This window comes from Mucor mucedo (genome assembly GCF_025094135.1).
Source record: "Mucor mucedo strain NRRL 3635 chromosome Unknown EV154scaffold_55, whole genome shotgun sequence".
In the NCBI taxonomy this organism is placed as follows: domain Eukaryota; kingdom Fungi; phylum Mucoromycota; class Mucoromycetes; order Mucorales; family Mucoraceae; genus Mucor; species Mucor mucedo.
In genome coordinates, this window is record NW_026252339.1 from 208,811 (window position 1) to 235,665 (window position 26,855).

Below are 26,855 nucleotides of genomic sequence, written 5' to 3' on the forward strand. Positions count from 1 at the left end.
AAGAATACAAGAGGGCAAGATATCTTGAACAATTGAAACCAAATCTGAAGGCAGTATTTGGTAGAAAAGGTTGTAATTCGCAAGCATTTCCAAGTGTTCGATCAGCTCCTTCCGATTTTATCTCTCTTGTTAAAGCGCCGGCATTTGCTTATGGGTTGATGCTATAAATACTCTCTTAAAGTATGTGCAAACGTGTTCTTTTACATGTTCTGTGGATCTTCAAGGCTACTTGTTGAAGTACGGTATGGTTGAACATGCAAGTGGATGTATCATGGGGAGTAGTTTGCTTGGCAGTAGGTAGGTATGAAAGGATGTTAGCATTTGGATGATTGCACTTGGTGTTAGGAGGCTGGGTCTGGGAGGTGTTCGTTGATATCTTGCGTGTTTCGCACCTTGCAGCGTCAGTTCTTTTCTGGTAAAAGCAGACAGCATTGGGTAATTACGTCGCGCCGTCCTTCCTTAATGGGTGTGAAGATTGGTCGGTATTCAAGCTAGGTTGATAATTCTAAGGTTCGCGGAACGGGTTTGTGGAGGAGCCTGGTAACGTTTTATTCCCCCGGTAAGTATAGCCCTTGAAAACTCCGCCACTATTTGTATTATCGTTGTAAGTATCACCCTTCCACTGACCACACTAATTCCTTTCTCGTCGTAAGTATCGCCCTTCCACTCTTTTCTTCTATGTTTTCGTTTTTGGGTCAGGATGTGCTTCCACCTTCTCGTGGTCTGACCTGTTAAGCCTATACTGGTACTGAGAGAAGCACACAGTTAATATTAGGGGTATTCAATATTGAAATAAAATAAAATAAAATAAAAAAATAAAAAATATGGTCCAATAAAAATTTTTATTTAAGAAAATGAAAAAACGTCCAGCTTAAATAAAAAATATCTGGGACATTCTATTGGCTAATATTTTTTATTTTATTTAATTTTATTTTGCCTTCATTATTGAATACCCCTATTATTAATAAAAATAAATTTTTCATTAACCTTAAAATTTTGTTTACGCCTCACTTTTTTTAATGCTGATTTCATGCAGCTTTGTTTACTTATGTGATTAGTAAAATTAGTTGGTTTGAAAGAGAAAATCCCCTGGGATCTATAACATAGACTACAATTGAACAAACAAACAAAAATTAGTAAAATTATCAGCATTCTCTAATGCTTTTTATCAAGAAACTAATAAAAGCATATTTGTTCTCATTAGGGTATGTAACGTTAAAAACTGGTTTTCATGACAGTGCATATATATGAAAAACTTGGCGCTATCTTGTAACTGCTACTCATTCTTAGCGAAGGCTATTTGAGGCAGAAAAAAAAAGTGTCGTAAGATTAAAATTCGATGTACAACAAGGAACTGTAACGTTATACTAGGTGCGTCGACAGGGATAACAAAAAAAATTAACTGAGGAACTGAAGTAACCGCATCTTATGCTTGCCCTATTTTCTAACTCTTGATGTAATATACAATTTGCATTCACATTTTTATTCTGGGGTTAGACGTTGTCCTACTTTTGTGTTTTATGTAGTGGATTTTGAAAATAGGTCACACAATTACAATTATCCATGACAGATACGGTTATGGTCGAACCTGATTGGAGACATCAATCAGGTCCCCTATTTGTTCTGTAGTCCCAGAAATTAATATCGGCCGATAATGTTTTTAACTGTACCAAACCATATAACTTAACCATAATAAAAATAGATGTAATTGACATTGATAAAAATAGTCTTTGTCACATATATATCGGTAAATAAAGTAACATGATCCAGTAACATTGAGAGGATCCAAGTTTACCCACTCCGACATAAGAACACATACTTTACATGTATATTGGACAGTCAAAGAAGCAATTATGTAGATGGCATGGTGCTGACCAATAATCTTACGCATTTATGCATCTACGCAACATGATTATAGCATCGGGTATGTTGAAGAGGGCTCTTGTGCAAATTTCAGGTATAGTTCTGTTGAGAAAAAGCCACTTTAAATAATTTGACAAGAGTAAAGGATTGTTGATGTTACATCTATGCTAAATCACACATACAAATTACACATATAATAAATTCATATCTCATCATCACTGATAAATGATAGCTAAATCATAATCAGGCATAAAAAACGAATTCGCTAAAGACGGTCGTTTTTTATAGTGTCACGGTATCGTAACACCAATGTCCAAACTTAAGACATGTCATTGTTATTATTTCTCTATTGACTATGCGTAGCACTAATTGTCCAATATAGATATTGTTATTGATTTCATACTTATATTGTTAAGAGTAATATCCTCAGCCTCGTCCATTCCATTTATTGTAAATTCTCTTTATTTTTCCTCTTCTTAAAGCTTTAGTTAACTTTAACATCAATAAACTCTGACAAGAATTCTAACTGATCCTATTGTTTTTCATACCTTTTTTTCTGCAAAACCATCCTCTGTAAGCCTACTTTTGCTACAACATCTTTGATGGAAATATAAAATAAGATTGATAGATATATACAAATACTACTTAAATACAATAAAATATATTGAGGTTAATTATTGGGTAAGATACTATGCTTAGGTCATGCTTAAGTATAAACGACCTGGTCCTGATGTGATGCTTTGTTCTAGTCAAATCAAAAAATGTCATATATTGAAAGTAACCCGAGTAGAATAAATAGATTTAAAAATGGGTTGAGTTGTCAAAAAGATGTAGGAAGTGGTGTTTTGCATGAAGAACAAAATCAAAATTAAACCAAAAGTGGTACTGAAAATCTTCACTATTTTTTCGAAAAAAATGGCTTTACAATGTGAATTGAGGGTGACATGCTGAACATTATGGACCAAGAATGTCAGTAAGTAATAATTTAGGTAATTAATATGGGTAATTTCTTATTTTTATTCTATTGTTGTCTAAAAACGTTTTAATAAAACGATTTGGTTAAAACGCATAATTTTTTATTTTTTTATTATTTTTGTGTAGGTGATAAATATAATAGATAAGTAATAAGATGAATAAAATTAAAAATAAAGTAAGAAAGTATATACACGCAATGTGTATATATGAAAGTTATTCTGAGCTGTTAGGTTTGTAGCTGACCCATCTTGTCTTTTTTTTGGGTTCGGTTTTAGGCTTTGATGAAGCAGTAGAAGTTATAACATTGTTGCTTACTGTTGGAGAAGGAAAAATCGTGGGTTGCTGTTGGATAGCTCTGGATTTGGAGGGAGCGGACGAAGAAAAAGAAATAGCTTGCATTGGAGAAGCAGAAGGTAAGGCTGGAAAGGCCAGATTGGTATTACCGTTGGCATTCTGGGCAGCATTGTTAGTTGCCATGAACAATTGCATTTGTGCATTAAGACACTTTTGCTGCAACATAATAATTTTTATATCATTTGATAACTGTTGGGTTGTGCTCATCAGAAGCTGATTTTGCTGATTGCTTTGCCCAACGTAGTTACTAAAGGAGCTTTCGATATTTTCCAGTCTGTTGTCTTGTCTCTGCTGCAATCGTACGAGTCAATTGTTAGCTTCCGTAACTCGACTGGCTACTTTTTTATGGGTATTAATCAAATCGGGTACAAGGCCTTCGTACTCTTCTAATTTGCCAATAGATGGATTACTTATAACAGTTACAATGTCTTCCTGAAATATTTTGAATTCATTACAAGAAAACAAAACACTTTTACTATTGACACACCTGTTTTCCTTATTCAAGTATAAGTACACTGCTGCATCTTGGAAAATTATTCTTCTACATCTAATCAATAAACGCAAAAAACCTCTTTTTGTTGTATCAATACTGCTCTGGGCTTTCTGCTTTCCTTTTCCTTTTGATCTTTTTTCTTTTAAAACCATTTTCCCATCTTCTTCAACAAACTCAACAGGATCGATCTCGTTTGTGATTTCTAAATTAAAAATATTATCATCTTCATCCTCATTTTCATCTACTTCTTTCATCTCCTTTTCGCATGCAGCCTCCCATTCCAGATTTCCGTAACCAAAGTAGCTCTCAATCCAAGGAAAAATCTTTTTTTGCAGATCGATAGGGGGATTAACGCTATTTCTTGCTAATGAAAAAGGTTTTTCCCAAAATCATGCCATACCTCTAGCAAAAGGAGAAGGACGTTTTCCCAAATAGTGCGTTTCTAAACGACCAAGACCATCTTTCCAACCTCCACCTCGTTTGATAAGATCAAATGGAATTCCCAAACCTTCCGCTTCCATTGATCCAGCATGTCGGCCACCATGCGTTACTCTGGTGGTATGTATATCCTCGCTTGCAAGTGCCTTTTTCGCTGTCTTCCATTGCGAGACGCCACTCAAACTTTTCTCGGGACCGGCACGTCCACGCAAAACCTTCCAATTATGCCATCTTTCTTCATTCAAAAAGTTGGCATTATCCTATTTTTATTTTAGATATAAAAAAAAAATTAGCATTTAATGTTAATTTCTTTTTTTATATCAACATACTTGAAGTAAACTAAACATCAAAAAGCTAAAAGCACCAAAAGGGCAACGAAAGATGTTTTCGTGACGCATTGCACAAGCAAACTTTACTTCACCTTCTTTGAGATTTTTGCCCTTGTCGAGACTAAATACCAAAGCTAAAGCTTGTTGCATTCCTTTGTGCTGGTTCTTAGGAGTAATGGTACAAAAACAATCTGCAAAGTTTAAATTTCTTAGATCTTGATCCCGAAGTATCTTATGGTGACGAGAGGAGATCAAAAACATTTCACGCAAACCTGTATCACTACTGGAAATCCAAAGGTTTTTTAAGATTCTAATGAGTTCACCGGATTTATATGAATCACGAATAACGCAATGTGCTGCTCTGTCTACATTTGTTTGTACTTGATCGTACACAAGGTCATGCTCATATTTTTTGATTGAATCAATGACTTCCTTAGTTTTCTTAGGAGAAGGATAGTCAACTTCTCTGCAACTGGATTGAAATTCATGCAAGAACATCGAAGCTTTTTTGTATTGATTGACAGCTTCAATTCCCAATGGAACTTTAATAATTTTTTTACCGCCCTTCTTATTAGAAGGAGCTTTCTCTGCCACTAAAAAAGATGTTAGTAATTGAGTATAATTAAATCAGCTCCATATTAATTTGCAATAAAGTCAATTGATTATTGGCGTTCTCAGTTTGTAAACCAATCTGTGTTCTAACATCAGTGTCTATGGAAACGCCTTTCTTTTAAGTGCGCTTAAAAACGAATTCCTTAAAGAAAGCAACAACAAAATCAGTAGGACCAACAGTGTACGGGTACTTAGGGTCAACTGGATATCTATATCGGTTGTTTTCACAAAATTCCTATGATTTATGAAGTACCAAAATACGATTAGCATTTTGCTATATATAAAAAAAACAAAAAGCAAAACAAAAAAAAAACAAAAAAAAACAAAAAAAAAGATTTAATGGGCTGTAACATACTTTCCAGTGTTCCAAAGACATTCTGTAAGTTGCTGCCGTGCTCGCTCGCACTTTCATCAGTAAAGCCTTTATAGCTAGCTCAAACTCGGTAACGTCAAAATATCCATTGTTTTGGGAAGCAATTAAGTGTCCTTGAGTGACAGTAGCAGATGAAGAACCAAAACTAGAAGAAATAGCAGAAGATCCACCAGAAGAGGATCTATCAAAAGATGCAGCTACTACGCTTCTGTTCAGAATGTCACTTTTTGATGGACGGCCCCTGCGAGCTTTCATGGGCTCTTCTTCTACAGACATATTTATAACAGTATCCTAAATAAAAGTATCTTTCAATAATCTTGTTGTATGTATAATACATGATTTCTTATGTATATTTTTGTACATGAATTTCACTAGCGGTTTCTTTGTTTTGTTGATCGAATTTTTCTTCTTCGGGAGTTCTGACAAGAGGTCTCTTGGAATTGGTGTTTTTAGTAGACATGGGGTTCATAATAAAAGGATTTTAGAAGAAAAGGTGTTTTCATATTTTTGATGTTAATCAAACTTTAAGTAAATCAGTATTTATAACTCCCCATGTTAATAAAACTGAAAACTTCCAGCAGATTCTCCAGTAATATTAACTCGATTTCAGTTTCATTAACTCAAGGCTACCATATTTAGAAACTTCTGAGTTGAAACTAAGGGTTCTCATTGGAGGACATAAATTTTTATTTCCAAAAAAATAAAAAAAAGTTATGATACTGATTGAACCTTGTTTAAACCTTATTTGAACGTCAATTGAATGTCCCTTTTTTTTTCTGATAAAATAGGTTTTATTTTATTTCTCTTTTATTTTCCTTTTATTTCTCGTTTATCTTCCCTATTACATCTATTTTTTTTTTCAAAAACAATTGCTATCAGACTTAGATACAAGGTAATTATTAAAACACTGTTCTTTTATGCACTCTAATTATATCATGTATTATAAATTATGAGGTTGATCAACCATACATCTGTGGATCGAAAGGTGACCTAATATTTTACAAATACCTTTATTACCATTCTGTCTATCCAAAGGTACGGGGTTATGATTACAATTGCCAAGTTTACACAACTAATTGTTTTATTTTCAGAGTCATAATAGTTATTGTAGAGGAGATGTATCCTGATGTATAAATGTCTAACATGGTATGTGATATAAACGTTTGACTACTGTATTTTTATGAAGCCCTCCCTAAGTCTAGAAACGGCAGTCGAGAATATCAAGTGAATTATTATCGCTTAAACGTGTATGAAGTTCTGCCACTTTTTTACTAATGTCTTTTACAAACATGTCCTTCACTTTTGGCTGTTCCGACAGGCAAGGGGGGGAGGTGGAGTTTGCGTAAAATAATCATAAAAATAAAGATAAAATTCTTATTCTTAAGATAAAAGCCCTGTTTCTTGCACTGACATATACAGATCCTTATTCATGCAAATGCTGATTCGTACGCGGTATTTATAATGACGCCAGAAGCAGCTATTCACCACAGAAGATTTTGTATTTCCATGTTGTCGTAAGGTATCATCCTGTATGAGCACCACGGACGTTCTCAATGTTCCGCTGAACTCAATAACCCATCTTCATTAGTTTGGCCATTCCATCTTTTTTCACTCTGTCTGATTGCCGTAAAATAAGGAACTCGACTTTAGTATTATAGGCTAAGGTGTCCACACATTAAATAAATAAAATTGCATAAATATATTCAACTTGAGTGATCTTCTTCTTGTCCGTTAAGCCTTGAATTGTAGAAAGCAGGAAATTCCATGGCACAATTAAAAAAAAAAAAAAATCTAAAGAAAAGAAAATTCAATGCGAAGCCGACGGGGAAACTGAAATACGTACGAGCATCTTACGTCTTCACAAACGCAACAAAGTCTTAAAGCGACGTAATCTTCAAAGAAAGAATCACTCTTTACAACTGAAGGTAATTTTTTTGTTGTCATTCAAGATCGGTTGCTTTTGTTGTTGACAATGGCTGGATGGTGAATTTGTACTATAAATTCTCAACCATATTCTCTTTTATACTTTGTGGGAAATGTTGCGCGTTTTTCTCATCGGTCGTAATGTAAACAGCGAAAAAAATATTCATGCATATTTTTTTTTTTTTTTGAATGTGGCATTACTGGTTTTTGATGTGTTACAAACCAGAGCCCTTCTTTTGTCACACGAACTCGTTCTTAAAATGAAGCAGTAAAATCAATATTATTAAAAAAGTCGTATGTATCCCGCCTATCCTGTCATGGAGGAATTTTTATAAAAAAAAGACCCTGTTTTTTAAGGTCTAGTTAGGTAATGCTACCACTTTGATTTGATCCTTTTGCCTTACTTACCATATACATTATTGTGTTACTGTTTACTCTAATAAATAAACCACGTCCTTTGGCTTAGCTATATTTCGATCACCTTTACTATTTTGATCAGCTTTACTCTCGTGAAACCTGGTTAGAATAAAGAAATGGGAGCAGACTATACTTATCCTCAACAGGAATATAGTATTAATTTCGGTAACAGAATAACTGTATTGTCAAGTTGGAATGTACTGACTGGAATTAGTTTTTGACTACAACAACCTCATGTCTAATGCAATTGAGGCTGATGGCTATTCTAGTTCTCGAAATCGCTCAGAGTAGGTCGACATTGTTATATTATCATACACTGCGTCTAACATGATTTTTTTAATTTTTTTTTAAAAAAAAAGCATACGAATGCCCATCAAAGAAGCTCCTTCGTTTGTGTACGATACGACCAGCGAAATTGTTGTCGCCAGAGGTGACTCAGCCAATAAATTGATGTGGGAATCTAAAGGACTCCAAAATAATCTAATTTATGTACGCAATGTTTTTATCGAACTCCACGATGTTTATTTCAGATCACAACAAGACACTTGTCAAGATCATGCGTACGAAGCTCTTATCCTCCAAGAGGCGATATATGTATTACATACGCGAGCGGCGTATTGGGCAAGAACCCTCTATAGCTCTACCGAAAACTGTTGTTATGCATTTACCGTTCCAACAAGTTGGAATTACCTAGCAAGGGAGGAGATAATTCGGTATCTATTCATAAAATCGGATCTTATCTCTGAAAATGATTGCCCTAGCAAATTAAATGTCTTCACCGAGTTAGAGACTATTTTTCGGTACAGGCAAATATGTGATTATGGCACGCAGAAGGTAGACACAAGACTTGGTGAGGAGTATGTTATATGTTCCATTGATTTCAAAACAGAGGTCCATGTAGATTTAAAATTGGCAATATCACAATACCCTGGTTGGAAGACAACGGACAATAAATTTGTTCCACAAGTATTGAACTCTACCAGCTTAACTATTTCTTTTGGATCACGAGAAATAGAATCGTCATTAGTAGCTTGTCTGGAAAGGCGTTGTAAAAGTATAATGATATTCGAAGTCATTAGTCCATTGATTGGGATGGTTACACTACTCCTAGAAAGCTTGGTTGGAGGAATAGATGGGGTAATTGAAATTGGCAATCGAAAAGTTTAAGCATTTACCTATTGTACTTTTGTTTTAGCCCTATTACCAGATACCACCAGATGATTTTCTATTATATCAACCGTTTCTTCAATTACCTTTTTTGTATGATGAGCAACACAGCACGAGAAATACTGAACTCGACATTATTCAAGCATTGACTCTGGAAGATGTTTTTGAGAATTTGTCTAATTCTGTCCAGGAAAGCTTTATCATAGGAATGAACATTCTGTTTCGGGGAATGAAAAATACTGACAGAAAGATGATATTTTTTTACAATGAGGGCATACCAAACCATTATCGCTCAATTGTGCCACTAAAAGCAGCTGAAATATGGTCAAAGAAGTTTGCAGAAGAACAAAAGAATGCTTACAATTTGATTACGAATGAAGATCCTCCCAGTTCTTTTTCCGATTTACAAAATAAAATGGATGGCCTTGAGGACCTTGTGAAACAAACCTTACAAGATTATAACATAAACCGAGACCCAATCATAATACCAAAGGACGAATCAGCCATACCTCCCGAAAATTCATCGAGTTCTGTTTATTTTATAAATATAGGTAAATTAGTTCAATTTTATCATTTGCTAAAAACTAATTTATTTTATATAATCAACTAGACCTATTACCCACACAAATCAAGACAACCCTTACATACATGGATGATCATAGTAAAATCAATTACACGGAAAACATTGAGTGGTAATCAATATATTGTCGCAACGGATTCCATTCACCAGAATATTAACTTTACTTTCTTTTTATTTTTTTTTCTTTTTTTTTTTTTGTAGTGATATACAACCACTTGATTGTTTTTTCAAGCAATCAGAAATGTATCAAAGACAAGAACTTTGCATGAATAAGATGTAAGTATGAGCAGATAATATGGAATCAACCATTAATTTTCTGAAAATACAGATACAAGACATATTTGGACAACTTGTTTGGTGACTATCTGAAAATGTACTCAAATTCCAACAGAAAAGATTCGTTATCCAGAAAGCTTATTTACGCTGCGTCAAAGTTATATAATCAAGTCTTGCAAAACTTTGAGATCAAGAGTACTTTTGACATTCGGTTCGATAAAAAACTAACAAGCACATACCGGTCAAAGGAGATTCGAGATTTATTTGCCTCCTCAGAACCAAACTTACTCGAACATTTGATGGGAAATGCTGAATTAGATAACCTTTTTGAGATGAATAGTAACTCCGAAAAATATGATTCCAATTTAGTGAATACATGTGATCCAGGCTACCTTTTCTTCTTGATGATTGTGTACTTTCGCAATTTAAACAAGCTCTTGGAGAATAAACTTGATGACAGGTTTGGGAATGAATGGAGAGGCAAGTCTATCTGGTATGGTGTATCTGTTGACAAGCATTTATTGGATACCGTGTTTGGCTCGACAAAGAAATTAGAGAAATTATTCTATGCAAGCGGTATCCTTCAAAAGAATGACGATCTTAGAAGGGCAAAATTCTGCACCCGTGGTGAAGAAATTCTACCTGCTATTCAGAAAAAAATGAAAGATTTAAACTTTAAGATAAAGTCATATTTTGTTGTGGCACAAACATTTACAAAGCATATCCAACTAACATTGCATCAAGTTGTTCGACTGGCATCCAAAGATGTAGAAGCTGCAACCATCATTGTGGAAGATGAAATAATACACATCGATGATGTATATGACACCCTGTGTAAAGAAGTTTGGAAAGCTATTCAATGCAACTGTCACTTTGATTACTGTCCCATACACAAGGATAGAAAAGATAAAATTTTCGATTTCGAATCATCTCATTCGTACATCAGTAGTCGTCAAAATTTGAAGCAATGTATAGTTCAGCTTGTAAGTTGGATTTTAGGTGCTAGTATTCTCTAATTAACTTAAATATCATATGACAGTTAGGAAAAAATAAGGAGCATATGGATATGAATTCCAAAATCAAGTTTAATACCAACAATGAATGCGCTTGCGGTATTTGGATTCATCTCGATCTTGTTGTAGAAGCAGGTCTGCAATCAATCGCAAAAAATATTACAGCTATCATCGCAGCTTCATTGACAAATCAAGCGTTATTCAAATATTACGAACCCAAGTATCTTTTTGTGTTGGGAGATCCATTTAACATGTCTTATGGTTCATCTATTCATACTGCATACGCCACAGCCGTGCAAAGAGCAATTGATGATGCTATACAATTAAAAGCAAACGATACAGAAGCGTTTGTTTTTAGAGATTCAATTGAAATATTATTGGAGACAGTTCAGGACGTTAAGCCATACCTGTACGACAGGTTTGTTACTGGAACTTTGTGCCAGGTGCCAAACAGCACCTATGGCGTACGGTTTAACTTTCAATTTTGTTATTCTTTCGATCTTATGAACCGCCGTGGAAAAATTAAAAAGTATGTAGAAGGCTGTTTTGATTATATGGCTTGTATTGTAAAAGGAAAACCAATTTCAACAACGGGAACAATGATCAAACTTAAATCTCAGGAAAAGAATATTTGGGCTGGTAAGTTTTTCAATTATATATTTTTATTTTATGTTCAAGTCGCTTTAACGTCTTTCTAGAATTTATTAAAGTGAAAAAATTAGCTGGTGCAGAACCAGAATTGTATGATATGATAGACCGATCCTCAATAGGGCCATGTCACTATTTGGAAACCGGTGGCACATCACCCGCGGCCCAGGATCTTATTATAGAATGTAAATTCATCAACTATGATTATTCTTTTGAAATTTCAATGAGACGAATGGCCGACTATCACAACTCTTGTGTGGATCCATTCAAACTGACGATTAAGGGAGAACCATTAACACTGGCTTATATCTAAGCCCCAAAAAGAGTAACTAATAAACATGTTATCCGTCTGTATCCAGGACGTTTCCCTAGCCAGTCTTAAAATTGTAAAACAAACAAGAGTATTGGTTTTTCTCACAGTCATGCCACATTCTTTTACCCAAATTTCGTTTTTCCTCAAATTAAAATACAAATCAATCATTTATGAAAAATGGGCAGTTTCCAATTATTTTTTTTTGGAGATCCATTCGTGCTCCGATGAACCATTGTGTGACAAAAACTGATGTCTTTGTTTTCTTTTTGTGCCTACTTTTTTTTTTTCTTTTTCTGGACTAATGGTATAGTAATTGATTGATTAACTACAGTTCAGGATGACAAGGTTGTAGATCCAAAGGTAACAACTTGAAAACAGCTATCTAGAGACACAAGTTACCGTGTATGATCGAATAGCAAAACGGATTCATTGCACGCTTATTGAAGAAGGAGGGAAAAATAAATAAATGGCAGAAATACGAAAAGGAAATTCGGGTAACGCTTGCAAGGCTTAGAAAGACCTGTTGAAATGTTAATCTTGACGTAAATTGTTAATTAAACGAACATGTCCGTTTCTAGTAGTCGATTTAAAAGCATTCTTTTCTTGATAACGAAAGCGCAAATCAGAGTCTGTACGATTGATCCGAGAAAAAGAGCGTTTGGAAGATAGGGAGGAGAGATACGGCAAGGAAGTCAGATGGAACTTACGTCGGGGGAGAATTTTTTACTGTCAGAATCCAGTTGGATGGTTTTTTGTATAGAAGCCATGCTAGAAGAGAATTGAAAAAAAAGGGGCGATTATCCGTTATGTAAGTAGAGATATGGGCTTTTTTTTTTTTTTTTTTTTTTTTTTTTTGGGCATAGGACCATGATTCGAGGATGTCAAAGGATGTTCAGAAAATAGGGAGGATTAAGATCGTCTTAAATATGAACATAAATAAAAAAAAAATTCTAATTCATGCAAGTCATTCATGATCATTAACTTGTACTTGGGTGGATTTTCATACCATTATTTATCATTCGTTCAACTCTTGGTGGTAACTTATTAAGATTGGTACATGTAATTCAGGTACATGCCTCCAGAAATATACACAGCGTCAGCCTGAATATCATTCGACCTTGATCGTGTCGAATTTTATGCAGTTGGCCCGGGATTGAGATTTAAGGTGATAAAAAGAAAGATGGCTAAACTATCATAAACGAGTGAGGAGAAAAAATATACAATTCACAATTCCCTTGCTGTCATATGACTAGTTAGCTGGATAAATAATAACTAAATGGCTGACAAAAGTGTCATCACTTGATATACGGAGACGTTGATTTATTAAAATTATTGAGCTGATTGTTCAAATATAAGCGAGTGTCAACGGTTCTCCTAAAGTTATGAAATCTTCGTCATGTCCCTGATTGTAACCAATATCATGGCCTATCATTCTCGATGACAGTTGGAGAAGATAATTATGGTTGATACGTTTGCAGTCGATCACTAATTTTGAGGTAGGACGTTGTTCACTTTCACTGTAAAATAAATGTTTTGACCCTTCCGAGTAGGCGTCTATAAGAGTATATTTCTCAAAAACGGTATCCTTTGAAGGCCTCACCTTAAGAATCTCTACATACAAAGCAATTAACACACAAAATTACATGTTGTCCATTCAGATGAACAGAGAAAAATATACCAGCATTTGCAAAGAGGTTCTTGTTTTCTTTGATTTGTATCATTAGTCCCTTTCCCGAGATTGGTTTTCCTTTTTGGATAAATACCAAATAACTACCATTATTTCCTACAGTACTTTTTATATCACCACAGCGGTTTATACGAACAAAAGGAGAATATTGTTTTGAATATTGAAATGGATATCGCACCGCATATGTCTCACTTGATACGTGACACAAAGTTCCCCTGATGAACCTTTCATACAGGTAAGGCTTTATGAGTGACACCCGTTCCAATAGTTGTGAGACAGAATCAGTCAGTACAAACGCCTGCGTATCCCTGTCCTTTAGCTGTATACCAATATCAACTTCCTGTTGTAGCAACCTCATGTATGTTTTGTAAATCATTGAGTCATAGGGTAAACTAAAGGGATTCCCGAACACAAAAAGATGATCTGTTTCATAGTTTCCAAATAGCAGCTTGTTTGCCAATGATGCCGCCATAATTTGTTCCATATTTTCAATGACGGACTTCAGACCCACATCAAGAATGCAACGCAGAGTAATGTTGACACTACAAGAGCATTTGGTGTTCAATTTTAGGCTTGTTTTAGAATTCATATCCAAATCTGTTTTGTTCATTTCCAACTACCATAATAATGATTAGAAAAGTATTATTTAAATTGAATTTCAACTTACAAGCCGAGTTACGCATGATTTTATATTTCGGTACATATAGCTGTAAGTTTGAAATGAGCTGGGATCATATCGCTCATTTTTTCCATCCTCATGTATGTTGCAGTAATCCGTCTGACCGTTAAGTTGTATACTTGTCCATATTTCTTTGCCTAATACCTCAGACACATCGTTCATATCTACTATTTTATCTTTTATAATAACGCTAGCCGCATCTTCACCTGTTGAGGCAACTTTAACAACCTGATGCAAAGTGAGTTGCATATGCTTTGAAAATATTTGTGCAACCACAAAATAAGATTTCACTTTAAAGTGCAAGTAGGGTAGTCTGTGTTGAATAGCAGGCAAGATTTCCTCGCCACGATTGCAGAATTTGGCTTTTCGAAGACTGTCGTCTAGTATGCCACTTGCATAAAATAGCTTTTCCAATTTCTTTGTTGAGCCAAAAACGGTACCCAATAAATGTTTGTCAACAGAGACGCCATACCATATATTTTTGCCTCTCCAGTCATCTCCAAAACTAATTTCTAGCTGCTCTTCTAACAGCTTGTTAAGATGTTGTAGATACATCATCGTAAAAAAGAAGATATAAGCTGGATCATAGGTAGTTACTAAATCTGCATCGTCATTACAAGAATGCTCATCCAAAGTAAAAAGTCCATCCAATTTCACATTTTTTGTAAGTTGTTCAAGTAAGTTTGGTTTTGATAGAGCAAATAAATCCCTGATTTCCTTTAGTTGTTTCCTACTTGTTTTTATTTTTTTCTTTTGATTTAAGCACACTTTGAGATGGTCACCAAAAATATCTTCCATAACTAGCTTCAGTCTGTACAAAATTTAGAGTTAATAAAATAAATTACTTTTATGCTCGTGCTATTGCTACCTATTAGATATACAAAGTTCCGGATTTTGATACATTTTCGATTGTCTGATGTAACAATTTAATGGTGGTATATTGCTACAATCAAAAACGTAAGGTTCCGTTCATGCATATAAATATATCTCCCTGTCTTGTAAAAGTTACCATTTAACATTTACCGCTTGCTTGGTTTGGCTGTCACCATCTACGTATGTGATCATAGTCTTGGTTTGCGTTGGCAAAATATCTGTGTAGTTATAGAAATTGTTAAATACAGTAGAGATTGAAAAACGCAGCCTAATATTTACCAATGTTGATAAAATAAACAGGCTGTAAAGGAGTGTTGGGTATCTCAGTAGGTGTTTCCATCGGTAGTATGATTGGGTCTCTACGCATATTAAAGTCTTGCATTTGTTTTCTCACTAGATCCGAAAGGCCATCCTGTTTATAGGTCACTTTTAGGTGAAAACTGGAAGCATCTTCGTTAGCTATTAATTTGTAAGTGTCTAGTTGCTCTCTGGCATACGTTTTTGACCACTTCTCAATTGACCTGAGAAAAAGTGACAAATCCCAGTTTTGTTTAATCCTTTCAGTGTAAAAAATGATCATTAACCTCGCTTTTGTATTGCCCATTCCTTGAAGTAAAATATTCATTTGGCCAATAAAGTGTCTCTCGGTAGAATCAGTCCAGTTTTTTAAGACATCCTCCATAGTTGCTGATTCTATAATCTTGATTATCGAGTCATTCAGTTTGAATTGCTTATCATGGATATCTTTTAAACTTTGAAACGGTCGTGATTGTAGCTTTTCTTTAAACGTCAAACCTTTTTTCTTCTACAAAAAAAAAAAAAAAAAAAAAAAAAAAAAAAAAAAAAATAGAAGGTTAAAATGTTTTTCTCGATAAATTTGAGCAATTATTACTTCTTCCTACACTTTTGAAATCATTGATCAATAACCGGATGGCTTTTAGCATTATGTCAATAAATTTAGATGTCAGAACGATATCACACCGCTCTTCCATGAACGCTGATAAAGTTGATTTTAGTTCCATCAATCCAAGAGACATCTTAAAATGAGCTTTACTCAACCATTGTGAGACACACATGTTGTCTGTCGCTGTCAGGGCTGGATAATGCACTGAGAGTAACTCCATATTCACCCGTGCTTCCTTTTGTAAATCTAATGAACAAATAAGAATCTGATTCCCCGGTTTTATTTCCATATTTGCAATGATTGAATCGTTTGTTTGCATAAATCTAAAAGTTGATTCCAGCTCTGTGAAAAAAATCAGTCTGCCCTGACCATCATTTTCGTGAATAAGATCCGCTTTGATGAAGAGAGGTCGGATTAATACTTCTCTTATTTTACAATCCCAGTTTGTTGGTAAATTGAATGCATAGTAAAAATCGGCAGGTGAGCAATGTAGTTCTTGCTTCCAATAAGTCACCTCCTGTTGTAAGGCATACACTACTTCCTGAAGAACAATCTTGTCATATGGACTTTGCTGAAAACCAGAATCATGGCGCGATCTTGAATAAATAGAGTGAAGTTCGCTAAAAATGTTGCGCGCATAAAATAGACCTTCTTGGTGTTCTTTGGATTTTTTCATCATTGTATCGGCTGAGTTACCTCTGGCTATAACGATTTTGTGGTCGGTATGGTATAAAAATGAAGGGACTTCGGTTCTTTCGCTTCTATTTTATTTAAGAAATAAAAACGCTGTTCAAGTCAGAAGACACATACTCTAAGGTCGTTGTACTAATTTACCTTAAGCGACTCAAAAATTGAGGATGGTCATCAATGTTAATCAGTTTTGACATGAGATTACAATTATTGAAAGCTATTACGAGTGAGCATCCAACACATTTTATAAAAAGAGTTGCTTACTGAAACCAATACAAAATGCATGGTGAGAATAGTCATAGTGGTCTTCCATTGCATTGTCTTAAACTAATTTCCTGATAAAAGAGTTTAACAAAAAGAAACTAAAAGAAGGGTGGTGCTCCATTTTTTTCTCGAGTATTTGGTAACACAACAACGTAAAGTGGCCCATTCTTTATGACTACTACAAACCCAAAACTATTCTATCTATCAAATGCAATGCGTGATTTTTGCTAGGCGATTATGCGAATTGATATCGATAGAATGTTTGATTTAAGGCAATCTAAACCACATCTAACATCTTTCGCGTATGCCTCTGAAGTGTAAATATAAGGACTCTCACTTTCGTATGGCTGTAATGATATAATACATATAAAAATGTAAATGACAGTAGCTGGTTATAGAAATTGATTTGTTTTTTATTTCATTTGATTCTTTTTAATTGGCCTTTGCAAAGATCTCCCAGTGCTCCAACCTAATAAAAAATAATCAGTCAAAACATGTTGTACTTCATACCGAATAAATAACTTACTCTGGGGTTAGATATACATATGTTAGAATGTACCTAAACACGTTGATCGGGGGCTAAAATTGAAAATTAGAATATTGCGCATATATTATTATTAGATTACTTACAGGCACAAGTGGGGGAATTGCCATGGGCTCCTTAAGGCTTAAGTAGATCTCTAACACATGCAATATAATCTGTAATATAACAATTAAAAAACCAAACTCATCGTTAAAAAGACACTATATACTTACGTCAGCATCAGAAGGCATACCAGCCGACTTGGGGGTGAAGCGGAAGCCAGCCAACTTGTTACTTTTAGATAAATCTATATTTTGGGAACCCGATCAGAAAAAAATAATCCTTCCTTTACTGCGAACCTTTTAATTCAGCTTACCTAAGATACGGTTTTTCACGTACATCATACTTTCTTCGTCCGTGTGACCTTGTAATGCCAGAAAATCCACAACTTCTGAAACTTTGAAATCGGCATTGTTCTAAAATATAAATGTTAATATGTCAAAATCTCTCAATCCATGTCATTATTCTTACGTTAAACCCGGGGATCACTAAGGAGAGGGCAATACTGACAGAAGGTGACTTTACCAGATTTTGGTTCCTTTTAGCAAGAATAAAATCAAAGTGTTCAATCGCTTTTGCCAAGGGTGAAAATATTTTTTCGTACAAGACCTTCAAAAAAAAGAGTTGATTAACATGTCTCCAAATAATTTATACAATCACACTTACGAGAAGAAGTCTGTCATAGAACATGCTGGAGCAGCGATCGTTGAATTTGGTCCAATGTTTCTTTAGTTCAAGAATCTAAGTATTGTATTGTTAATATATTATTGATCTACTCGAGTATCTATTCATTCTTGTGTTTACCTGTTCGATTCGAAAGTCTGTAATTACTTCTTCTGTTCTGTTCAAATACCACATGATGCGCTCTCTTTGGGCAGATGGTCGAAGAGGGGGCCTAATGCATGGTACATACTTAAGCTTCGGTACTGCAATGTTAAATGTATTGCTTCTGGGAACTAATGAATTGGATAAAGCCGAAAAGACTCTCTGTGGTGAGATGTCAAAAGAAGAGTTGAATCCTGTATTAAATATGCTGGTAAGACTTGGCGTACAAGAGGTTGTGAGACCGGGAACAGAACTACTGGAAGAATGAATACTGGGGGCGGCTGAAATGGGACTAACGATTTTCTCCCTGATAAAGTTTAAGAAATCGGCAAACATATGATTTGTTGGTTGTCCCTTTGGAGCGGGTGTGCGCGTATTGGGTACAACAGGTTGTCTTCCCAGTAAGAATTCTATACGGAAATGAATATTTTAGTCTTTTTAATAAAAATAGGTCTAATCATTCAACGTATATTACCATATAATACTAAGTTTACTCTTTTGAAAAAGTTTTTTGAAAGAGGCCCAGGTTCTGTCGCAGTAATGTTTAATAAAAAAAAAGTTACTTTCTCGATGTTTCTACTTACTGAAAAAATAAACGTCATAAGGAACCCTAACTTTAGCAATGAATGAGTTGATCGTTCCTTTGTAAATTGACCAAATATTGTAAATGCAAAGAAGAGAAAGCAATATTTCTGAATGGGCTTTGATTAGAACCACGCTTTGGTAATTCAATTATTCATACTCTTACCTAAACATTGAGTTAACATCGCGTCGAAGACATATGTGAGAGGCCAAATGTTAAAAGAGAAGATCAAATAATTGAGTATGACCATGGCCAGTAATACTGCACCATTAGTTTGAACAATACAAGCGTTATGGGACGTGTAAGGCATAACGAGTTATATGTATAAAAAAAAAAGAAAAATTTCAAAGCATGTTTATTCTATTTTTTTAAAAAAAAAAAAAAAAACGTTACTGTTCATTTTTGCAGTGTGTGTGTAACGAGTACGTTCTTGCATGGTCACACAAGAGTTACTTTGCTAAAATGTGTATCTCATTCTGTAAATCTCAAATCTTTTTTTTTATAAAATTAATCTATTTATATCTAACAGAGCATACATGGACTTATTTTCTTCAAAAGGCGGAATCTTTAATGTTGTGGTAAATGTCGATACAAGTGTCAGCTGCTTGCCTCGAAATTAAGATTTAACAGGCATAATTCACGTTAGTTTAGCAAGAAAACTTATCTTCACCAAGGATTATATCAAAGGTAACGTTAGTCCTGCAAAAGTTTGGGAAGCTGCTACCTATCTCCAAACCATGCCTTTGCATGCTGAGTATGATGTCCAGCTTGCAGAGGAACAACAATGGACGGCAACAAATGTGACACTTGATGTTTACGATGAAACTCATGATGAACCTGTCAATATGAGCACTGCCAGTACAGACACTGTCGATGAGGATACGGAAGAAACCAGGAACGACAGACACAATCAATGATACCAGTGATACAGAGGAAGGTGATGCGGCTGACAATGAACCATTGAATGCTGGAACATCCGATTTAATGTTAATCAGTTATAATGATATTACCATTATAATCGCTCCCGGTGAAGGTAGAATCCCAATCTCGATTCTTAAAAACAAGGATAGTGATTTCCTGTCATTTCCAAAAGTATATTACGGTCAAAAGCTTGAAGGATCGGAATCTATTTCCTATAGTTCCTTGACCAAATCTGTTACCCGAAGATTTGATAGAAGAGCTGCCATGCGTCCTGACTTCGTTCTGTACGTGGATTGAAAAGTTCTGCTCTACAGAATGAGTTCTAATATCAATACCATTTTGAGAAAATGAGGCAATGCTGCAAGTGATGGTGTCCCTTTTACAGCTAAGGATGTTGCCAACGAAGATTATTTCACAAGGCTTTTAAACCGCGATCAAGCATTCAAGACATTTTCGGGAGTTCGTTCATCTTCTGAGTATTGGAAAAATCAAAAGAAAAATTGTATGGCTATGATCAGCATAATGTACAAAGTCTCCAGGCACACTTGGATCAGATCGTCAACGACCCCGTATATCTATCATTTGATGTATTCCTCTTCAATGAAACATGGACATTACCAACAGATAAATTTGAAATTCCCGGTTGTAAATTGGTTTCGGCTGTTAATTGTATAGATGGTGTACGTAAGCCCATAGGCAGTTGCTGTTACGTCTGTGGCTCTATATTAGGAGATCATACTTTTTCAACAAGGCTTTTAACAGTAATAACTCCTCCTCCTCCTCCTCCTCTGTAAGTGTGTCAACTGTCACGTTTAATTATACTCTCTACTGTATCATTTATGCGTCTCCAGATCCTTGCCAAAACCCTGACCTACTGCTAGAAGCATTAGAATTTATAATTCAACATCCATACATATTCATTGTAATTGCTGGTGATTTCATTTTTTTTTTTTTTTATGTGACGGACTTCAAATTTGACACTTGATAAAAATTCAATGGATAACATACAACAATCTCCTTATTACTCACACTAAAATTCTTTGTGATAAATCCTCTGGATTCCGTGTGTTTTCACTAGCTGTACGTCTGCTTCGTACTTTTTTTTTTTTTTCGCATGTGGTTGAATGTCCGCACGCATCACCATATGATCTTTTTACTAGGAAGCATATATACTCATCAAACACATTTACTGGTCATGATGCACAACTCAAGTTGCACCATACAGTTGAAGCTTTACTAGCTAAAGTGGCCCATTCTTTATGACTACTACAAACCCAAAACTATTCTATCTATCAAATGCAATGCGTGATTTTTGCTAGGCGATTATGCGAATTGATATCGACAGAATGTTTGATTTAAGGCAATCTAAACCGCATCTAGCATCTTTTGCGTATGCCTCTGAAGTGTAAATATACGGACTCTCACTTTCGTATGGCTGTAATGATATCAAAGAAATAAAAATGTAAATGACAGTAGCTGGTTATAGAGATTAAAAGCCTTTTCTTTTGTTTTTTATTTTATTTAATTATTTTCAACTAGTCTTTTCAAAGACGGCCCAGTGCTCCAACCTAATAAAAAATAATCAGTCAAAACACTTCATACCGAATAAATAACTTACTCTGGGGTTAGATAAACATAGGTTAAAAGGTATTTAAACACATTGACGGGGGGCTGAAATTAAAAATTAGAATATTGCGTATAGATTGTTATTTGATTACTTACAGGCACAAGTGGGGGAATGGACATGGGCTCCTTAAGGCTTAAGTAAACCTCTAACACATGCAACAAGATCTGTAATATAATAATTAAAAAACCAAAATCATCATTAAAAAGACACTATATACTTACTTCGGCATCTGAAGGCATACCAGCCGACTTGGGGGTGTAGCGGAAGCCAGCCAACTTGTTACTTTTGGATAAATCTATATTTTGGGAACCCGATCAGAAAACCATAATCCTTCCTTTACTGCGAACCTTTTAATTCAGCTTACCTAAGATACGGTTTTTAACGTACATCATAGTTTCTTCGTCCGTGTGACCTTGTAATGCCAGAAAATCCACAACTTCTGAAACTTTGAAATCGGCATTGTTCTAAAATATAAATGTTAATATGTCAAAATCTCTCAATCCATGTCATTATTCTTACGTTGAACCCAGGGATCACCAAGGAGAGGGCAATACTGACAGAAGGTGACTTTACCAGACTTTGGTTCCTTTTAGCAAGAATAAAATCAAAGTGTTCAATCGCTTTTGCCAAGGGTGAAAATATTTTTTCGTACAAGACCTTCAAAAAAAAGAGTTGATTAACATGTCTCCAAATAATTTATACAATCACACTTACGAGAAGAAGTCTGTCATAGAACATGCTGGAGCAGCGATTGTTGAATTTAGTCCAATGTTTCTTGAGTTCGAGAATCTAAGTATTGTATTGTTAATATATTATTGATCTACTCGAATATATATTCATTCTTGTGTTTACCTGTTCGATTCTAAAGTCTGTAATTACTTTTTCTGTTCTGTTCAAATACCACATGATGCGCTCTCTTTGGGCAGATGGTCGAAGAGGGGGCCTAATGCATGGTACATACTTAAGCTTCGGTACTGCAATGTTAAATTTATTGCTTCTGGGAACTAATGAATTGGATAAAGCCGAAAAGACTCTCTGTGGTGAGATTTCAAAAGAAGAGTTAAATCCTGTCTTAAAGATGCTTGTAAGGCTTGGTGCACAAGAGGTTGTGCGACTGGAAACAGAAGTACTGGGAGCAGGAATACTGGGGGCGGCTGAAATAGGATTAATGACTTTCTCCCTGATAAAGTTTAAGAAGTCCGCAAACATATGTTTTGATAGTTGTCCCTTTGCAGCGGGTGTGGACGTATTGGGTTGAACAGGTTGTTTTCCCAGTAAGAATTCTATACGTACATGAATATTTTAGTATTTTTAAAAAAGATATGTCTAATCATTCAACGTATGTTACCATATACTACTGAGTTTACTGTTTTAAAAAAGTTTTTTGAAAGAGGTCCAGGTTCTGTCGCAGTAATGTTTAATAAAAAAAAGTTACTTTCTCAATGTTTCTACTTACTGAAAAAATAAACGTCATAAGGAACCTTAACTTTAGCAATGAATGAGTTGATCGTTCCTTTGTAAATTGACCAAATATTGTAAATGCAAAGAAGAGAAAGCAATATTTCTGAATGGGCTTTGATTAGAACCACGCTTTAGTAATTCAATTATTCATACTCTTACCTAAACATTGAGTTAACATCGCGTCGAAGATATATGTGAGAGACCAAATGTTAAAAGAGAAGATCAAATAATTGAGTATGACTATGGCCAGTAATACTGCACCATTAGTTTGCACAATACAAGCGTTATAGGACGTGTAAGGCATAACGAGTTATATGTATAAAAAAAAAAAGAAAAATTTCAAAGCGTGTTTATTCTATTTTTTAAAAAAAAAAAAAAAAGCGTTACTGTTCATTTTTGCAGTGTGTGTGTAACGAGTACATTCTTGCATGGTCACACAAGAGTTACTTTGCCAAAATGTGTATCTCATTCTGTAAATCTCAAATATTTTTTATTATGAAATTAATCTATTAGGTAGTTAAGTTCGAAGCATATCTGATGAGCTCAACTTATTATCTGAAGGAGAGGAGACTCTTGTTGTTTTACCATTTTTTCTTTATTAATGCGAAATTCAGAAAACAAAAATATAATAAAATGATCGTATCCATACAGAAATAAAATAATAAGCTAAAATATAAATATTGCATAGGGTGGGATAAAAGGGTGGGACAACAAGAGTCTCCTCCCCTTCGGATAATAAGTTGAGTTCGTCAGCTATGCTACGAACTTAAATAACTATTATCCTTCATAAGGTCGGAGACTCCTTCTGAAAGAAAGGGGAGTATTTATAGTTATTTAAAGCGTAGGTAAAATTATGGGCTAGTTTGTGTTCACTTAGTATTATTGGCTGTATTTACTAATGACTGATGAGCCTTGTGTAGCCAATCTATTATTCGAAATGGGATCTTCTATTGGATTATCTAGTAATCCTGAGTTGTAAATGTATAACTCAGGATATTTTATATGCTATTATTTTTTTATGAGTGTTATGATATTATGTACCTGTCGATCAAGGATCGATGGAATGATTTTATATGCGATTTTATATGCTAAATAGTGCGATTTTAGTACACCGATCATGACTCTATGTGATCTACTTATAAACCCGGGTTTTAAACGGGTTAAATAAGTAGACGATAACTTTGCTTTGACTTTAGTGATCTTTTTTTTTTCTTACGCATTTTGGGTTAATAATATGACATACAAAAAACCCGAAAGAATATCCAAAGCCCAACCTGGGTGTTCTTCGCAGTGAAGCGACGACCAGTCTACGGTAATATCGCATACATTGCAATATTCCTTTTTTATTTTTTAAAAAAAAGAAGGAGGTAATATTTTAGCGTTAATTGTTAAAACAAGCCATTCATAACTAACCCTTTCAAATATTGAGTGCTTTCTTACAAAAAAAAAATCAAGTAAGAAAGACTCGATTACTTTATCATTTGTTAGGAAAAGAAAAAAAGGGAAGAATAAAGTGCGTGAGAAAACTTAAATTGATTCAAAATCTGGATTGTGTTAGGATGACTTAATTGCCTATTTAATCAGCACTCTTATGTCAGGATCATTTCATTGATCTTTTCTAAACATTTTATACTAAATGAAGACCCAAACTGTCATTTCCAGTCGTAGCCTCACATCAACTGCAATGGACAACAAAATTTATGATAATGCTCATCGCAAAAACGTCTCGGAGTACCTGTTAAAGAGTCAAAAAAAAACTCTCGAAGGCTGAGGACATGAAAAGATCAATGTCGTTTATTTTTGACCGCTGTGGACTCAATGCAAAAAGGCACTATATTTGTAGTCCGACCGGAAGATGACCCATTTATGCTTTACAGTCGGTGCAACATTGTACATAAGTTGAGAAGACTCCCTAAGCGTGTAACCATCTACGTAAGCTACATAAAGAATGGCCTTTGGCTTGGTTTTTATATTTTTCTTTTGCTCTCGTGCAACTTGGTTGAATAAATAAATAAATGGATAAACAGTATGATTACTCTCGGCATGAATACTTTATCAATTTGGGTAAATAGAAAAAGGGACAGTTTGGTTACATATGGCGTTGATTTTGATTTGAAAAAGTTTTCAACCCTACCACCCTCATATCTGAAGCAAATGATATTGACGGCTACTTCGAAGATGGCCTCGATACGAGGTAAGACCAGTATGGTAATAACACAAGTGAGACTTTTTTTGTTCTGACAAAGATAGCGCTTAAAAATAAGGGGTGAAAAATCCCAAGTCTCTTCATTTTTATATAACACCATCAGCAAAAACATAATAGCTAGAGGTGGCTCATATGATCAATTACTAACTGAGGAAACACAAAGTAGCTTACTTTATGTACATAACATTTTTGCCGAACTTTATAATTCGTGCTTAATCAGAAGCAAAATTTCCTGCAGAAGATCTTGTTCCCCAGGAGGCAATATACCTTTTATAACTTCACGTGGATCATTGGATAAAAAAACTGGATTGTTCAAAATCAGAGCTCTTTTATGCATTCAGTATTCCTACACATTGGAATGATAATACAAGAGAGGAATTGATCCGGCCTCTTTTTATGAAATCTGGTCTAATTAACGAAGATGATGATGGAGAAAGATTGATTTTTTTCACCGATCTAGAGTTAACATTCCGATATCTGCAGTCTGAACACCATTACAAACGCAGTGTAGAAATGAACCAAGGCCATCAGTATGTCATCATGTCTTTAGATCTTCAGCAAGAATTGCTTGTCGACCTAGAGTTGGTATCAGCTCAATATCCAGGCTTAAAAACAACGGACAGCAGATTTATTCCTCAACTATTGAAGTATTTTCATTTTACAATTCCTTTTGGGTTTCACGATGTAAAATCGTCACTGATAACGCTTTGCGATCCCTGTCTGGTGCTCCATTTCATTGACTCGATGCTTGAATCTATAAAAGAACAATTCAAATATCGATATGTAAGAACATTTGGAAGTACTGGATGGAATTCTTACAACCTAAACTTTCTCTGTTTTTTTTTCTGTAGTACGATTATGACAAGCCATTCGAAACCGCTTTAACACCATGTCCGTTTTCAAAGTTTGAATGTCCTAGTGATCCACAATTCAGTAAAAAGATACTTGACCTCGAATCTATTAGATCATTAACCCTGGAGGACGTTTTTAAGGATTGTTTTCATTTTGTTGAGAAAACTTTGATGGACGAAATCAACACTTTTCTACAGGGAACAGACAAAATCAAAGCTGGATCATTAATAATTATTTGCAAGGAGGATAAAAGAAAGAGCGGCTTAATAGCAGTACTCAAATTAGTTGAAAAATGGGCAAAAGCATATAGCGAAGAGCAAGATAGGATCAATGTGTTGATAGCGAATCACAACTGCTTTAGTTACAGTTTTTTTCTACACAATAAACTTAAAAAATCTGGTGAGCTGGTAAAAACCCAAATTCAAGAATTTGTTATAAGTCAAGACCCAATCATATTGCCTAGAGACTTGTCAAATGAAGAAAATGAAAGCTCTTCAAAACCCGTTTATTTTTTTAATATAGATAAACAGGTTCTATTTCAATATTATCAAAGTACTGACCTTTTTTGTGTAATATAGATTGACTATCTACACAAAACAAAATTACGCTCACAAATGTGTATTTTCACTAGCTGTACGTCTGCTTCGTACTTTTTTTTTTTTTTTTTTTTTCGCATGTGGTTGAATGTCCGCACGCATCTCCATATGATCTTTTTACTAGGAAGCATACATACTCATCATACACATTTACTGGTCATGATCCACAACTCAAGTTGCACCATATATTTGCAGCTTCACTAGATAAAGTGGCCCATTCTTTCTGACTGCTACAAACCCAAAACTATTCTATCTATCAAATGCAATGCGTGATTTTTGCTAGGCGATTATGCAAATTGATATCGAAAGAAGGTTTGATTCAAGGCAATC

The 26,855-nt window shown here is 34.8% G+C and overlaps 4 protein-coding genes across 4 annotated transcripts; 3 read left to right on the forward strand and 1 right to left on the reverse strand.

The window, feature by feature from the left end:
• The first annotated feature begins 7,682 nt into the window (after positions 1-7,682).
• EV154DRAFT_250597 (uncharacterized protein) lies at positions 7,683-9,048 on the forward strand. The gene is made up of 4 exons (XM_051594610.1): positions 7,683-7,727; positions 7,827-7,942; positions 7,992-8,064; positions 8,137-9,048. The coding sequence occupies exons 2-4, from the start codon at positions 7,894-7,896 to the stop codon at positions 8,942-8,944; spliced, it is 930 nt and encodes a 309-aa protein (XP_051456885.1). The 5' UTR covers positions 7,683-7,727; positions 7,827-7,893; the 3' UTR covers positions 8,945-9,048.
• A 1,258-nt stretch (positions 9,049-10,306) lies between these two features.
• EV154DRAFT_511332 (uncharacterized protein) lies at positions 10,307-11,918 on the forward strand. Its single transcript, XM_051601799.1, has 3 exons — positions 10,307-10,783; positions 10,840-11,452; positions 11,512-11,918. Exons 1-3 carry the CDS (start codon positions 10,460-10,462, stop codon positions 11,772-11,774), a joined length of 1,200 nt encoding a protein of 399 aa, XP_051456886.1. The 5' UTR covers positions 10,307-10,459; the 3' UTR covers positions 11,775-11,918.
• Positions 11,919-13,051: 1,133 nt separating this feature from the next.
• EV154DRAFT_250637 (uncharacterized protein) lies at positions 13,052-17,050 on the reverse strand. Its single transcript, XM_051594611.1, has 9 exons — positions 16,752-17,050; positions 16,068-16,678; positions 15,916-16,010; positions 15,511-15,818; positions 15,293-15,453; positions 15,150-15,231; positions 15,009-15,083; positions 14,129-14,951; positions 13,052-14,077 (listed from the first exon to the last, which is right to left on the reverse strand). The coding sequence occupies exons 1-9, from the start codon at positions 16,802-16,804 to the stop codon at positions 13,376-13,378; spliced, it is 2,910 nt and encodes a 969-aa protein (XP_051456887.1). The 5' UTR covers positions 16,805-17,050; the 3' UTR covers positions 13,052-13,375.
• Positions 17,051-24,886: 7,836 nt separating this feature from the next.
• EV154DRAFT_590284 (uncharacterized protein) lies at positions 24,887-26,407 on the forward strand (the record flags this gene model as incomplete). Its single annotated transcript, XM_051606869.1, has 5 exons — positions 24,887-24,935; positions 24,993-25,065; positions 25,419-25,860; positions 25,929-26,336; positions 26,393-26,407. 5 exons carry the CDS (start codon positions 24,887-24,889, stop codon positions 26,405-26,407), a joined length of 987 nt encoding a protein of 328 aa, XP_051456888.1.
• Positions 26,408-26,855: the final 448 nt, after the last annotated feature.

Coding starts and splice junctions, on each gene's coding strand:
- EV154DRAFT_250597 (XM_051594610.1), top strand. CDS start 7,894: ATGGGAGCAGACTATACTTATCCTCAACAGGAATATAGTATTAATTTC. Junction 7,943..7,991: donor GGAATATAGTATTAATTTCG/GTAACAGAATAA, acceptor GACTGGAATTAG/TTTTTGACTACAACAACCTC. Junction 8,065..8,136: donor AGTTCTCGAAATCGCTCAGA/GTAGGTCGACAT, acceptor TTAAAAAAAAAG/CATACGAATGCCCATCAAAG.
- EV154DRAFT_250637 (XM_051594611.1), bottom strand. CDS start 16,804: ATGTCAAAACTGATTAACATTGATGACCATCCTCAATTTTTGAGTCGC. Junction 16,011..16,067: donor GTGTGTCTCACAATGGTTGA/GTAAAGCTCATT, acceptor CAACTTTATCAG/CGTTCATGGAAGAGCGGTGT. Junction 15,819..15,915: donor TGATCAATGATTTCAAAAGT/GTAGGAAGAAGT, acceptor TTTTTTTTGTAG/AAGAAAAAAGGTTTGACGTT.
- EV154DRAFT_511332 (XM_051601799.1), top strand. CDS start 10,460: ATGAAAGATTTAAACTTTAAGATAAAGTCATATTTTGTTGTGGCACAA. Junction 10,784..10,839: donor AGCAATGTATAGTTCAGCTT/GTAAGTTGGATT, acceptor ATCATATGACAG/TTAGGAAAAAATAAGGAGCA. Junction 11,453..11,511: donor GGAAAAGAATATTTGGGCTG/GTAAGTTTTTCA, acceptor ACGTCTTTCTAG/AATTTATTAAAGTGAAAAAA.